A 16643-nucleotide genomic window follows, 5' to 3' on the forward strand; every position below is an offset into this window, starting at 1 on the left:
AGTTATGGTCTTATAGAGGGATTGGGATTTGAATGGTCACATTCCCAAACTTATATCCATCCCAGATACCCATGGAAGCAAAGTGATGGCTGTTCAGTGGGCTGTGGTATTAGAGGTAGGTGTCAAGTCAATAATAAATTCATGGCCCCACCGTTAAAGGTGCAGGGCTTATGTATTTTATTATTGGCATGGAATCTTATCATTAGTTCCACAGCCTATTAAACAATCATTGCATTCAGCTAGCTATTCGAGTTCGACTCGTCAAGAAATAATGAGGAGCTTGAGCTCAATTAGAGTTACAGACTTGAGCTCCAGTTCAGCTTGAGTCAAAAGCTTACAAATTCAAGTTTGGCTCAGCTTGAATTCGGTTTAAACCAAGCTGAACCAAGCTCAAATAACTTGTGGAAAAGCTTGGCTCATGACCACCCTTTGTTGTATCTAGGGTCAACCTGGTCTATTTGCTAAGCGATACCAGTTGGGTGGGTTATGTCAGGTTTTGGTCAAAGGTTTGACCTAAACCTATGCAAGGACTTTTTGATTGGGTTTGGGCTGGCCCGATTTCTTGCCAGAGGAAAAATCTATTATATTGGAAAGATATGGTATGAGAAGAATTTTGACCAATTAAAACACCCCGTGAATTGTGATGAACACCACCTAATTGATTAATTGGGTGTAAGTTTTTCAGGTATCATAACCGAACCCCTTGCTAAAATGTTTTAATATTTCTTAACACTAAAGAAAATTTGCTAAAATGTTCTTAATATTTAGGCCTAATGGTAATAAAAAAATAATTGATCAAGAGTAGATTGATGAATAGGACATCATGTCTCACTTTTCAAGATAAATAGGATAACTAATGCTAGTCTCGTTATATTTATTTCTTGGGTTTTTTATTATCAAAAGAATAAAAAATTGACAAAATTTAAAAGGATTATGAAGCACAACAATGTGGAGAGAGAAACAGTTGATAGTGAACCCAATCCTTTTCGAAGTCCTTTTCTAAGTATTCAATTTAGGAGGACTGTAGCATGCCAGGCAGGTGGGATGAGGACAAGTTTAACAACATTACATAAAATAAATGTCTTGAAAACCCAACCTAAGGATGCAAACAGATTGAATTGAACTGAATATAGGTAGATCCAGATTTGATTTTTTTTATATATATTTGAATCTGAATCAGATCTTATCTATAAGATTTACATCAAATTTGGACTGCTTCGGTTGTTGAATTGTATATAAAAATTGAACTAAAATGATCAAAATATCATATATTGTTAACAAAATGAACTAAAAATGACTTTGGTAGTGTATTTCACGAATAAAATGAATTGAAAATTATTTGGGTCTATTTGTTTTTCGGGAAATTATTTATCTAGTGCATTTATTCATATTCTTTTATTTCTCAGTTAAATAAGACAATAAGTGTTTTATTCAAAAATGGACATTATTAAAAGGGGTAATTTTATCCTATCTAAGTGTTGACAACATTTCCCCTAGGTTGAAAAGTTATTTACCCACTTAAAAGATAAGTATAACTTATCCGGACACATAAATCTGAAAAAAAAAGTTATCGGATTTTCCCCCTCTCAAAATCCAAAAAAAAACAAACACATACGCCCTCATACAAAACTTGAACCTACGATAATTTAGTAAAAACATCACATTCAAACCAATTTTACTAGTAAACCCTATACCTTCAGAGCATATATATTAAATTAAATTGAATTAGATTATACGGCGGATCTATATATAACCAATCCAATCAATGAATTAGGGCCACCCTTAATGGGATCGAACTCAAATTCTAAATTTGGACATGCAATTGGATACTATTTACAACTCTAACCCAACCAAAACCAGCCGATTCGACCATTACTGATTTTTTTTTTTTTTTTTTTGTGGGGAGGGGGCACTGTGAAATGAACTGCTTTCTGATTTTGAAAACATTGAATAGAACTACAATTATAAACTTAAGTTGTTTGTCAAAGAAAAAATCCCCTTCTCTCCCCCATTCCGTGGATACTGTAGCCACAGCCCACCACAAGCTGAAGCAAGAAAAAAAAATATCAAATGTTCGGATGCTAGTTAGCTAGTTTTGACTTTTCCTAGGCAGGGGGTCCCCATTGATGAGAAGCCCATAATGGATTACAAATATATAGGTTGGGTTGACAATCGACATGCAATGGAAGAGAGAGATATTTTTGTATCGAATTAAATGCAGAGTTGCAATTATGGTTGTGTTTATCATTTCTGCTGTTTCCGAACGTTTTGGGTTGATCAATAGAAATTGGTGAGAGATATTTTTTATTGTCACATACATTACATAGGAGAGTTACGACTTCAGCCCCTAGTTAGAAAACTCAATTTGACGTTTTAACTATAAGCATCAATAATCAATCCCATAGCCATATATTCACTTTTAAGGTATGCTTGTTTTAATTATAAACAGCCTCAAATAACAGTTGTAGGTAAATTTGTATTCATCAACCCAAAACGTGTCAGGTAGAAACAGCAACAGTACCAAGCAAACCTATATTTTACTTCATCTGATTGTTCTTTTTAAATGCAATTCAATTGCTCCATCCGGTATGAATCCCTAGGATGAGCCTTTCTGGCAACTGTATAACAGAATCGCTTTGGGAGTGACAAAATAATTTATAAGAGAATGATTGTTCAACTACCCTTTGAACCTATTTACATTCTCAAGCCAGACCAGAAGAATTTCTTCCATGCTGAAGCAGTTCTGTTTTGACCATTTTGGCTACTGATTCTGTTGTTGCAGAGTAGGAGGTAAGAAATGGAGAACGAAACAAAGAGAAGGGGTCACTTGGTACTAGTACCATGCCCCTTGCAAGGCCACCTAAGCCCAATGCTTCACCTGGCCACCCTTCTTCATTCCAGAGGCTTTTCCATCACCATTGTTCACACATGCTTCAACTCTCCCAATCCTTCCAACTATCCGCCTGACTTCAACTTCCAGCCCATCTCCGATGGCTTATCTGATGGTGAAGAAGTGTTCAACAGGGGCTTGGTCCCTTTTGCAATGGAGCTTAATCTCAACTGTGAAACGCCATTCAGAGATTGCATGACTCGGATGCTATCTGATGACCTGCAAAACACAGTCGTGTTCGTCATATATGATTCTGCCATGTACTTTGTGCACACAGTTGCCAATGATTTGAAGGTACCCACGATTGTCTTACGAACAAGCAATGCAACCAGTTTCATAGCCTTTACGATTCTCATGCATAAGGGTTGCTTACAATTTGAAGGTCAGTGCTTTAGAATTCTGTCAAGTACATGGTTCACTGAGAGAGCATGGGGAGTTTGATCGATTTCTTTCCTGCATGGTTCATAGAATTAGGCAATTAGGATATAGTTCCTGCATAATCTTGCTGATGATATATACAATTCTGTCATGTTGCATCCAGTCATGAATTAACAGATAATCTGATGAAATTCAGAACAGTTCAATAATCAATATCTTCTAGTGGGGTTTACTGGGCAGAAACCAGAAACTTGCCATGTGGGGTTGATGGGTGAGATATGGTGAAAGATGTTAGTTCATCATTTTTCAATTTTCATCTTCTAAGTACAGGAGCGTATGGCTAGGATTTGACACACTATTCTGTCTAGACATAAAACTTGGCCTGAAACAGAATTATCTTTCTTAAAATGAAGAGTTCTCCATATTGTGTTTCAGATAATGATCAGCTGGATGAACCAGTTGCCGAGCTTCCATTTCTTAGAAGTAAAGACCTTCCACGCCTCGACACATCCAGCACAGGCTGCACAGCATTGCTCCATGAAGTAATGTCTCACACTATCAACGCAACGAAGACTGCTTCAGCTCTCATTTGGAATACATTCGACCATCTTGAATCAACTACTCTGCAAAAAGTTCAGCACGATCTTCAGGTCCCTGTTTTCCCAATAGGCCCTCTCCATAAATGCTCTCCATCTTCTTGTACCAGCTTGTTGGCAGAGGATAGGAGCTGCATTGGCTGGCTAGAAACACAAGCGCCTAAGTCTGTCATCTACATAAGCTTTGGAAGTATAGCCACCATCAGTGAATGTGAACTGGTGGAGATGGCCTGGGGTCTGGCCGCAAGTGAGCAACACTTCCTGTGGGTAGTTCGACCTGGCAGTGTCTGTGGCTCCAAATGGGTCGAGCTGCTTCCCCCAGAGTTTGAAACAAAAACAAGTGCAAGAGGCCTGGTGGTCAAATGGGCACCCCAGCAACAAGTATTGGCACATGAAGCCATTGGAGGGTTTTGGACTCACGGTGGGTGGAATTCAACATTGGAGAGCATATGTGAAGGGATCCCTATGCTTTGTCAGCCTTGCTATGGAGACCAGAGGGTTAATGCCAGGCTGGTGAGCCATGTGTGGAGGGTGGGCATGCAGCTGGAGGATAGGTTGAAGAGAGAACAGATAGAGAAAGCAATAAGAAGGCTAATGGTTGGTCAGGAGGGATTGGAAATGAGAGAGAGAGCTATGGTTCTGAAGGAGAAAGTAGAACTTTCTCTAAAGAAAGGAGGTCTTTCCTACCAGTCATTGGAGAAGTTGACAGATTTTCTCATGTCACCATAGTTTGCCACTGGTCTAGATCGATCTCCTTGATTGTATTTGTGCCCGGCAGCATTATTTCACATATGCTTCAGTTTAGTATCTCTTTACTAAAGAAGTAAGAACACTTCCTATAGTTTTCACACATTTACTGAATCCTACCCTATATTTAGTTGGCATTTTACTAGAACACCCCATATAGTTTGCAACTGATTTACTTAATTGACCTTCCATTAAAACCCATTTGTATTGTCATCTAGAAATGGTGAAGTGGTCATCTAAACTGAGTGAAAAATGTTTAAGGGCATGGGCCATTGGGCCCAAGGTTTCTTATTCTGAAAGTACCCCTATCACTTCATATCAAGCTTTTAGAAATAAAACTCTCCCCCACAACAGAACTTGATTGGAGAAGATGTTGAGTGCACGTGACTGAAAAAGAGATGTCAATCATGGTGATTTCTCCTTCAGGTGATCCATGTTTAATTTACAGGATACAATATTGCATCCGTCGTTAGAACTGTAACTTCATTGTGACAACTCTTCTTCATCTTTTTGTTGATGGATAAGAGAGTTTGCTCATGTTTTACCAAGGACAAGAATGCTATTTTCATTTTTATTTTCTTTTTACTAAATTTTCTCAAAGTGATGTTAGTTGAATAAGTAAATCAGTTGCAAATTATAGGAGGTTTTAATAAACCAAGGGTGTTTTAATACTATAACCATCTCTAATGCAAATTGGGCCCTTAATTTCTCTCTCTCAAGATTTCAGATTTGAAACTTGGACACATTCAGAGGAACAGCCGACAACATGAAGTTTCTCTTTCTTCATTGTGTTTCTTTCTCCATTATTGAGCTGAAAGAGAGTTGGGAAATGATGTATTCCTATTAGGTTTTATGTTTTTGGTAGTTTTGAAAACTTAATAGCCTCCACCCTCCAACCTGGTTTTGTCTCATTTCATACACATGGCAAGGTTTGTCGATGCAGTTGGATCAAAACATGGGACCAACATTAAATTGTTTTTGCTTGAGCAGACACTTCTTCATGGGCAAAGCCTGGCTTTATCTACAGGTGTCAAAATGCCAAAAAGCGCTCTATAATAATGGCACATTGTGCATGCACCATAGATATTAATGAAGCACAAATACTGAATAATTGAGTTGTTACTTGTACATGGTTCACTCTCTCCACATGTTTGAATAATTGAATTTGTGCATATGGGTATCCCAACTTTTTCCTTTATTTTTTTTGGGTTGTGGGAAATCGGTGGAATTCTGATTTCCTTTTGTTTCGGGTTCTGATGTCAGGTCTTAGGGCTTTTTGCCTTGGTTTGGGGCCTTGCTTCTTTTGTTATATGGGCAGTTTTTGTTATGGGTCCGGGCGTAGGATCTCGTCACGGGTTGGTTCACCGAGAGAGACTCCTGTTTTCCCTTTCCCTTGCCCTTGCATACAGACCCTATTGTAGCAAGCGAGTGGGTGATTTGTCCAAGAGATCACTCGAACACTCCCAATACCTTTCTTGGTCGAAAAACTGAACGAATTTATTTTCACTCATAGCTCCTTAAATAGGAGATTACAAAGGGAATTCCTTATTGGATTCGGCCAGAGTGGGGAATCCTTAACAAACTCAAACTCCTATTTCTAAACAGATTACCTACTTCTAATGATAACACAACTCCTACTAAGAACAGATAAGATAAGGATAAGGCATGAGGGGAAGTGTAGCTGGCGGTTGGCGAGCAGAGCTGTTGTGGTAGGATAAGGTGGGCCCACCCTGATGAGCTGTCGTGTGGACCCCGCTCTACTGCTGCTACCGATGGTGCGTGCGCCTCACAGTGCTGCTGCCATGGGGTGCGTGCTGCTGCTAGTGCTGCCTAGTGCTGTTGCCGTGCTGCTGCCTAGTGCTGTTGTCGTGCTGTGCATGCTGCGGTGCGTGCTGCTGCCTATGACTACGCCGCAGCGCGCTGCTGGGCAGTGCGTCCATAACATCACACCCCTCCTGGACAACGAGCTTGTCCTCAAGCTCGAGATCTGGGTAGGCGTTGTGAAGATCGGTCCAGGGAATCCAAGTGGCCTCAGCTGATGGTAGTCCGTCCCATTCCACTAGAACCTCAAAGGTACCCTGATTGATGCGTGATCGTACAAGAGCTCGAGGTTGGAGGATGGGTCTGTCGTCCTTTAGAGGTGGTAGATGGATTAGGTCTAATCCAATCCAATAAATACTTTGGACCATTTTGTTTGGACTAGTCCAATTCAATGTTTTATTGGTAACATTTAGTTTAGGGTAAAAGACTTAAGCCATGTTTGGAAGTGCTTAAGTTAAAAATGAGTGCTTATTGAATAAGTGTTTAAAAACAAGTGTTTATTCCAATAAGCACATATTTACATTTGGCACCAAACTTTTTCAAGTACTTATTTTATATTTTGCATTTGGTAGTCTTTTTCTCTAATAAGCACTTAAATAAGCATTTGTGACTATTTTGTCCTCCATTTTCTTTCAAATTTTCAAAATATACCATCTGAAAGCACTTTTATTAAATTTCTTTTATAGAAACACTTTTATAAAACCACTTTATGAAAGTACTTTTATGGAAGTACTTTTATGAAAGTAGTTTTATAAAAGCACTTTTATGAAAGCACTTTATAAAAACACTTGTATAAAAGTACTTTTATGAAAGTACTTTTAAGAAAGGACCCTTACGAAATCACTTTTGTGAAAGTACTTCTATGAAAGCACTTTTACAAAAACACTTTTATAAAAGTACTTTTATGAAAGAAGTTTTATAATTGTACTTTCGAAAGCACTTTTATAGAAGTACTTTTGCAAAAGTGCTTTTGTAAAAATGCTTTCATAAAAGTTTTTTTATAAAAGTACTTTCGTAAAAGTGCTTTTATAAAATTCAAATAGGGATAATATTATAAGTGGTATTTTAAAATTCAATTAGGGATAATTTTGGAAGAAAAAAATTGAATAAGTGCTTATTGTATAAGCACTTAAAAAAAAGCTAGAAATTTGGACTTAAAAATAACCACTTATTTTGGGCTTATTTCCTAAATACCAATAAGTGCTTAATGGCCCAAATAAGCACTTATTTTGAAGCACTCCCATACATGGCCTTAAATCTCCCCTAAGGTTTCTCCTAAATACTGAAACATCCCATCAGTTAGCTTTCCATCCATGTCTATTAGCAAGTGACATCATGTGCAATTTAAGTTTTTTAGAAAAAATCTAGTTTTGCCCTTTATTTACCCCTTTTTTTCCTTAAGAAAACAAAAACCTACCATTTTTCCTGCAACTTTCTCCACATAAAATGTAAGAAGAAAACCAACCGTCCTTTCTTTCCTTTACACCATGAGTGTTTAACCTAAACAAAACCTTTACTTTTCTTGCAACTTCCTCTACGTAAAATATAAGAAGAAAATCAGTCATTTTTTCTTTCCTTCACACTGTTAGTGGCTAAAGAAGCATATCACCATCATCAACAAATAAGGAAAATGCAATTGGATAAGATAAAGCATAAGAAAACAAAGATGTCTCAAAAAAAAGGAGGGCTCGTGAATATAATGATGGAGGAGAAGCAAATAGCAATGGAGAGCGTTCATTTTCTTGTGGGATGCTTAAAAGGAAATAGCTTAACTTTATTAAAAAAAATTGAATATGGAATTGGAGCTCGTTTTCCAAATATGTATCCACTCAAACAATACAATATAAGTGAAGAAGTAAAAATGTTCTGATTTCCTCATAGAGATAAAATAACTGATTTTCTTTTTTTTTTTTGGAAAACACATACGATTTCCTTATAAAAGACTGATAATTGATCCATTTTATCTTTTGTTGGAAAAACCCAAGAGTAATATAAACGACAGTCAAGTTTTCACTATTCCAATGTTAAAGACGATTGGGCTTTTTCCCTAAATTGATTAGACCCATTTAATCCTAAATTTAATCTAGGGGCATATTAGTCATTTTCCTTCTTTTATTAAAGAAAGTGGTTTATGAATCTGACAAGGGAGGTCTAAGTCCAATTTGAAAGATGAGGGGATATTTCAGTATTTAGAAAAAATCTTAAAGGAGGTTTAAGTATATTTAAAGTTTTAAACATTCTAAAGTTTTCCCAATGTTTTCTTGATGTCACCGAAGACCACTTTCTTTCTAGTATGGTCAGAACTTACGCTGTGCACCTTTTTAACTTCCACTTGGAAAAGGAGTCATAATTTACATGAAAAATTAGCGCTACTCCTCCCTACAAGTACGCACAAAAAAAAAAGTTTCATTGTCACGGCATTCCGATCTACTCCGAAGACAAAATAAAGCACATGGGGATTGGGGAACATATATTGTCATTCATGGTGGGGAGATGCTCCGGATGTGTGGCTGCAATGTCTTGTGGGTAAGAGTGGACAGCGTTCTTACGAGTAGCAGACTGTCCTTCTAATGAATACTCGTGGAGAGTCCAAATGGACACAGTCAAAATAATTCAAGGCCTAAACACTGAAAACTCACTTTTCGGACTGGTATTCAAGTCTGGCTGTCTGTCAATCATTCAATCCTGATTATGATTGTGTTTGGTATTATTGTTTTTCTACTTAAAATGTTTTGGGTTATCGATATAAATTGGTATACCATTGCTATTTGAAGCTATCTATGATTGAACAGGAATACCTTAAAAATGCATGTCTGAGAGTGATTATTGACACTTATGGATTTAGTCCGGTGGGTTGAAGTCTCACCAATTTATATTGATCAACTTAAAACATTTCATAGACCAACAACAAAATTATCAAATACAATCTATGAATTGGCCTACATGTACAAACAAATTAAACTCGTCACTAAAACCAACTTGGCTACCGAGGGACTCTGAAAATCCAAAACCCAATCCTTTGTATTTTACATTCAGACATCTTAAAACCTGTATCCATTTAACAATAGAATTGGATGCCAATTTGACCTCATCTCATAAAATTAAGGGTATGTTTGATTTACAGTCAGAATGGGAATCGGAATAGGAATGATCTATTCTCAAATTCTGTTTGATTCAAACAAAAATCAGAATGGGAATTGAAATCAGATGGAATGGAATTTCATTCCAAGAGAGGGTGGGAATTGCCATTCATTCAAATGGGGGATGCCATTCCACCAGGAATGGGAATCAGATTCTGATTCCGCCCAACTAAACAGTTAGAATCGAAACAGCCCATTCCAATTCTGATTCTAGACCCCTATTCCCACAAATCAAACGGGCCCTAAGATTCCAGTGCCATTGCAATTATAACCCTATTTTTAAGATTCGATTCGGATGTGTTAACTCCGATCTGAATATGATCCAATTATAACTCTACTTTTAACCACCTATATGATAATCAGCCATGTTCAGTTTTCAGGTTGAATTGTTCGACCGTTCGACCCATTTTGACAAAAAAATAAAAATAAATAAAATACGGTCAAAAACGTTGAACGGTTCGAATGGTCGGCCCGTTCTAACAAAAAAATAAAAAATAAAAAAAATGGTCAAAACCATTAAATAGTTTGAATGGTTCAAACGGTTCAACCACCCGAGTCAACGGTTTGTTGACCAAATCAATATTTTTTGGCCAAAATCCGGTTTTGACGAAAAACAGAACCAATCACCTAACAGGTTCCCGATTTTCTAGTCCAACTGTCCGGTTCGGTCCGGTTTTGAAAACCATGCCCCTACTAAATAATTAAGCAGCAGGATAAGTTATTTTGTCAAGTCGGCGTTTATGCTATATTATATCCTTGATTCCTTTTCTATGTTTATATACATCTCATTTTTCAAGCAACGGTAAAGAACCCTACGCCCAAGCACATATTATAAAATTGACCTAACACTGACCTAAAAAGAAGGCTAGATAATGGCCGGACTCAAGGCAAATTCTAGCATGTGAAAAACACGATACACTAATGTATTTCTATCTAATGAGAGTGAACTGTAAGTCTGTAACCACACCACACCACTCTTTTGAATTTGCATGCATATTTCTTTATGACTTTAGCTTCTCCTACAATGTGAGAGAGGTTAAGATTTCTCCCATCACATAAAGTGTACAATATTGTTTCGCACAAGCTAATAGGACTCAGATATCGCTGAAAACCATCAAAAACGAGTTCACATCTGTGTTTCACAATGCCCCACACCACATCCCTACCTTCTATTGGTAACATCTCCCGATGAAAGTATGATTGATGATGAGACATCATGGGGAGGTGTTCCCAAATATCTTAGGATTCATTCGGCTGGTGGACTGAAACAAAATCAAAATCCCATATACTTGGTATCATTATCACCAATTCCCCTTTCTTATTTGGTTTAGATGGAAATTGAAATCGGATTTGATGAAGGCGGATTTGGCCCTCCAATGACATTGTGACACATGGCATCTCGAAACAGTTGGACGACACCCAGACACCACCTAGGTGATAATTTGGAGTCCCAGATCGTAGTTCGTCTTCGCCCAGACCTAGCAACCTGCCTTTACCGCCAACCTAGCGACTTTAACCACAAGTTAGGCCGGCTAGGAGCACCTCATCTAGGGCCGACCTGTAGCACCTCATCACTAGCCGATGTGACCTCGACGCGAGGAGCGACCTCCCTCGAGGGTGTGCTAGCCTGACTGAGGTCCAGGTGGCGATCTACGAGACGTGCTCGCCGACAAATTCGGCATGCATATCCCGACACTCCTAAATTTCTCGGAAGTTGGCCCACGTATCGAGTGTTCCGGAGGATAGCCAACGTGCGTGGCAGTTACTTCCAGGGATCTTGGACCACTTAGGCGACCTCTCGGAAATCTTGGATGCGGTGCGTGAAGCCCACGCCAAACAATGCCTATATAAAGTCACCAACCCCAATGACACAGGGGGGCAAGTAAGCATATTCTAGCTCTCATACTTTATGATTTTTTAGCTTGCAATCTACTATGAGAGTATTAACTTAATCATCGAAGCAACCTCGCCGGGTTAGGCACCTCGAGTCCTCTGACATTGATTCCTTGCAAGTTTCTCTAAAGAGCTACCTAGCTTAGCAATCAACCCAGTTCGGCACTTAATCTACCCCCAGCTCGGCCTAGTCAGCTCGGCATCCAAGTCCTCATCTAGCAAAAATCCTCCACTTCGGCCCCTGAATCGTTGGCCACCTAGAAGTAGCCCGAACAACATGGTGCTGCCAAAAAAGAAAACATCAGGATTTCATAAGTTATATAACTCAAATTCACTTGTCTTTTTTTATGGCTAGAATGAGATTTTCATTCCCAAGGGAAGAGGTTGAAATGACCATTCTCATTCTCCCAAATAGGAAAATGCCATTCTATCAAGAATGGGAATCAAAATGGAAAATTCTGATTCCAATTCCAACCCTTATTCCCTCAAATTAAACCAACCCTAAGGCTATGTTTGGTTTGAAGGAAAAGGTAGGGAAAGGAAGGGAAATGTAAGGAAACCTTTACAAACCTTGTATAGGTTTTCCTATCTTTCCCTTCCTTTCCCTGCCTTTTCCCTCAAACTAAACCAACCCTAAGATTTAGAATGAGGGAATGAGGATCGTCAAAGAGGGCCAACCCCAGAAACGAAAAGCTACTTGAAAAAATGAACCCAATTGTCCAATATTGTCCATTTCACGATATCATGTTTATGGCTGGTGGGCTACAATGTAGGAACTGATGTAATAGGGCTGCTAAAATTTCAAGCACTTTGAGTTAAATAAAAGCAGCTTTCCTATTGCTTTAACCTACTATAGTTGCATTTTATAGTTTTTTTTCCATGATACCATTAAGGCCTCGTTCACTTTTCGGTAAGTTACTTACTCAGGTAAATGCAATTATCTAAGTAAGTTTTTCCTGAGAAACACTTACCCAGGTAAGTGCATTTACCCATGTTCTTTTATTTTTCATGTAAATAAGGCAATGACCATTTTATCCATAAAAAACCATTATTAAAAGGGGTATTTTTGTTCCATTCAAGTATCAGCAACTTTTCCCCTATGTGGAAAAGTTATTTACCCACCTAGGAGACGGGTATACCCTGTAAAATAAATTTTTCCTGGTCCTCACATATATCTGAAAAAAGCGCATGAGATTCTTGATCAATGGAAACCAAAATCCCATTGGCCAACTTTCCCCCCTCTCAAAAACTGAAAAAAGAAACACCCCCTAATAGTCCTACAATTTATCATGCTTTTTTGTAAATGCCTTGGTTTCTCTTGTTCCAAACAACAAAATCTAACATAGAACATCATTGACAACACCCATCAGAAGAAGTGGTCTTTCACAAGTTTAATGGGCTAAAAGGGACCGGGGAAGACTAAAAAAGACATGGTGTAAATTGGGTTGGGCCCACACTTGGACTATATTCCTTATCATAACTTCTAAACCTAACCCAGCCCATGATCATCCCAGGCGTGCGCTACTACTCACTGGATTAATTAGAATCAATTTGGTAAGCCTAGCAAAGAATGTAAACTTTTGTGAGACTTCTAACTCTTTTCAAAGACATCTTGTGAATACCAATGCCGAAGACCATACCTAAAAATGATATTGATATCTTAGTAGTGCCAAATACCCATCACACATTCAGGTATGAAGGAAAGAACCACATTAAGCCCTAGTTGCAGCACTGACTCGGCAACAGTTGTTTGGTTGCAGTGCAAATTTATTTGCATGGGTGCAAAATTATGGTAGTGCAAATAATTTGTGTGTAAATTCTGATTTGTTTTTGTTTCAAGTCTTACCTTATTTTATTTGGTTGCAGTCATTGCAATTCCTATGCATTTGTACCAGTGCAAATAAAATTACACTGCAACCAAAGGTAGCCTTTATCCAGGATTTCTACTTTGTAGTACATTAAGTGTGCTTTTGAGAGATAAGCAATTAAGGTTGCTTTTGAGAAGAGTGAAAATGCCGGTTGATTCAATTTTGCAAGTGTTTGGTAAGAGTGTATTTGTGCATTGATGATGATAGCAAATATGGATTCTAAGACATGTTGGCATCAAATAAGAGCAAAAGTTTTTGGATGCTAACTTTTGCAATCAAGTTGTTCAATGTAAGAAAAAAAAATAAGTTAATTTCAGTCTGGGGATTCATGTTTGCACCTATAACAACTAAAAATCATTTGACAGGAATACAATATTGTTGATGCAAAACTAAACCAACCTTACATTTTTTTTTTCTAAATCAGATATATTTGTATTTGTACTGATTATTTTTATATTTGTATTCTTCCCAAATGCAGTCTTAAGGTTCCATTGGGAAGAATGTAAATACAAATATATGCGATGCAAAACCTTATATGTGGTCCATATTTAAACCTTGTATGCACACAATAGCTGTTCAACATGCTGTTAGACCAATTGTAGACCCACACCAGTTTTTTAATATATGAGACCCACAACCATTTAGTATGTATTTGGTTCCGTGGGCATTTATAGTAGACCATTTATTTTTACTTTTTCACTTCAAACGTTTATTTTTATTTGTTTTTATTTTAAACATTTCCTGTTTTTGCTGTTTGGTCGAATTTCATTTTAAACATTTTTTATTCTTCTCCTCAAATTAATACCTATTAAAGTGTGTCACATCAGCATTTGGTTTTTTTTCAAAAAACGCTGGGTCATTGGAGAAAACAAGAATTTGACATTTTCTCAAATGCCCCATGCACAAAAATTAAAGTATTTCAGTTTTCTAATAAATGGTGAAACCAAATAGTTATTTCATTTTACTTCATTTGCAAGCAACACTAACACTTATGTAACGCTGTGTGGTGGCATTTTTTCAATAAACACCAACGAAATCAAACACAACCTTAATCTCTCACTATGCGTTCCTTAAATTACTAGTGTGGAATGTTATCCTTGATTCTACCGTTGGATGGCGCCATAATTGTTAGAATTGGAATTTAACAATGGAAAGTACAAGCCAATGGGTCCATCCCATGCTATGTTGCCCTTGTGGTGGTGGCCTGGTGGGGGCGAAAGGGTGAATCCAAGTCTGACAAGCTGAGGGTGGGCATATAAGGAATAGGAGACCCAGCCTGGCCTGAACCTGTTGGACCGGGTTCAGATCAGCTTTGATCAAGTATACATGGCCAGTTGGGTTCACTAGGTCATAGTTCTCTTTTTTCTATATTTCCTATTTCTTTAGGTTTAGGTTGGGTAAATGATTTTATTCAGTCTAGCGAGTAATCAGTTCGGCTCATGTTCAGATTCCCTTAATCAGTACATATTTCTTGCAAATACATTTATTGTAATGATGCTGCTTAACCGGATATAACTTTAGGTGCTGTTTGTTTGTGGTATTAAGAAAGAAACTTCGCACTCAATTCAGTTCTGCATCCATTTGTTTATAATTATGAGTTGCACTCCCAACAGATTTTTACTATCTCATTTGTATTTTGTATTTATTGGCAGTTTAATTGTGCATCCAAAAAACCAACACAAAATTTGCACCACCTTCCTCTACGGCCACATCGTCTTGATTCCTATTTCACTCTTCACTCCTAAACATATAACCCTCTTTGATATCACACTATTATACTTCTTGTGTATTTCAAAGATAAACAAACGAGACAATCAAATCTGAGGCAAAAGTAAACTAGAATTTAAACTCAGCATTTTTGCTCCCTCGTCCATTTACTACCAATGCAAATTTCGTTTACACTGCAAACAAACAGAGCATAATAATGCTCAAATTCAGTGCAAATAAACAACGCAATGCCAATTTGCCAAATTATTAAGCTAAGAACATCCAAGCAAGAAGTCTTCTAGTTCCAGACCATGAAAAGAGTGGTGTTAGATGGGCCCGAGGTCTATAACTTAGTCTGTTTGAAGAATCTCGGACCCCCAAACCAAAATCAGGATTGGTAGGCCAAGGCATTCCGATCCAAAGGCGAATTTTGTGCGGTTTATATGATAGGGGTCACCCTACTTTGATTTTCCCCTTGGGGCTTGGGAGTATCTAGATTCTAGCATCTCTTTCAGGCTTTGTTAAGGGCCTCCAGGGAATAACCTCGGTTGAGCCCATCTAGGCCCATTGGCCCAACATTTACAAGTTTATAAAGCCCACATTACCCTCTGAAAGGACAATTTACAAATAAAACTGGAATCAGGCCTCAGGAGACATGTTGTCCACAAATTTAAGTGACGGGATAAGCTCCTTGCAAATGGGCGCCTCACAGGCACATCCACAGTAAATTTGGGAACATCTCCCGTGAATAATAAGAGATGTTTCCAATGCATGATAAGATGTGATGTGCGTGAGGCATCAGGTGTAAAGAGCAGATCCGGTTTCTAAATTTAAAAGGAAGCTGCAATAAATAAGATGAGGAAACCGGCTTCAGTCAAGGCAAATCTATACCCACACCGTTCTAACAGCCTTTTCTAACTTTACATTGAGAATATCTAGAAGCTGAACTCCAAGATAAATATCTTGCAAGACAATTTGGATCTGCTCTTCACTAAGCACGCCTTATACGGACCTCACAACCACATTTGAAATTTGAAAACAAAATAAATACCAAGTATGGGAGATGTTTCCAATGTACAGTCAGCACATGATGTGAGGACATGAAGGAACTGACCTGCCTCGTTGGATCATGATCACGTAACAAACTGCAACTATGTTTGTAGACCCAAAGAAAAGATAAGACGACGAGGGAGTCAATAGATGCCGATCGTGCGGTGGTGGGAAGTTCGGCAGGGGCGACCTGAGAACACATAAACGCACAGTAACACACCTTAACAAGGGAGCCAATTGGGTGTCACATGTGATCTCAGGACGACCCTGTTGAGCTGCACCACCTCCCCTTCCGGCCTCGTTTGAATTTGTTCCGTAATAAAAGAGAGAACCACTGATACCGTGTTATATAGTGCAACTTAGATAAGTACAGCGCTCTTCGCCTTACTGTACTGCATCTTGTACTTCCGAGAGAGATGGAACTATAGTAGTTGAAGCGAGTACGATTTTGTACTAAAATATTGTGTAGATGTTACGTAAATGGTGATTGGTGGGAACACCAAGTGTCAAGCCTGAATACTGAATACTGGTGTTGGCATAGAATTTGACACGT

The 16643-nt window shown here is 38.1% G+C and overlaps 1 protein-coding gene and 1 long non-coding RNA gene across 2 annotated transcripts; one reads left to right on the forward strand and one right to left on the reverse strand.

Moving 5' to 3' along the window:
- Nucleotides 1-2606: 2606 nt before the first annotated feature.
- On the forward strand, nt 2607-5265 carry LOC104607776 (UDP-glycosyltransferase 76E2-like). The gene is made up of 2 exons (XM_010273472.2): nt 2607-3272; nt 3704-5265. Exons 1-2 carry the CDS (start codon nt 2798-2800, stop codon nt 4591-4593), a joined length of 1365 nt encoding a protein of 454 aa, XP_010271774.1. The 5' UTR covers nt 2607-2797; the 3' UTR covers nt 4594-5265.
- A 9826-nt stretch (nt 5266-15091) lies between these two features.
- On the reverse strand, nt 15092-16397 carry LOC148790207 (uncharacterized). Its single transcript, XR_016078767.1, has 2 exons — nt 16155-16397; nt 15092-15234 (listed from the first exon to the last, which is right to left on the reverse strand). It is a non-coding gene; the product is annotated as an uncharacterized LOC148790207 (long non-coding RNA).
- Between the last annotated feature and the right edge of the window lie 246 nt (nt 16398-16643).

This window comes from Nelumbo nucifera, chromosome 7 (genome assembly GCF_055504915.1).
Source record: "Nelumbo nucifera cultivar China Antique chromosome 7, China Antique-T2T, whole genome shotgun sequence".
In the NCBI taxonomy this organism is placed as follows: domain Eukaryota; kingdom Viridiplantae; phylum Streptophyta; class Magnoliopsida; order Proteales; family Nelumbonaceae; genus Nelumbo; species Nelumbo nucifera.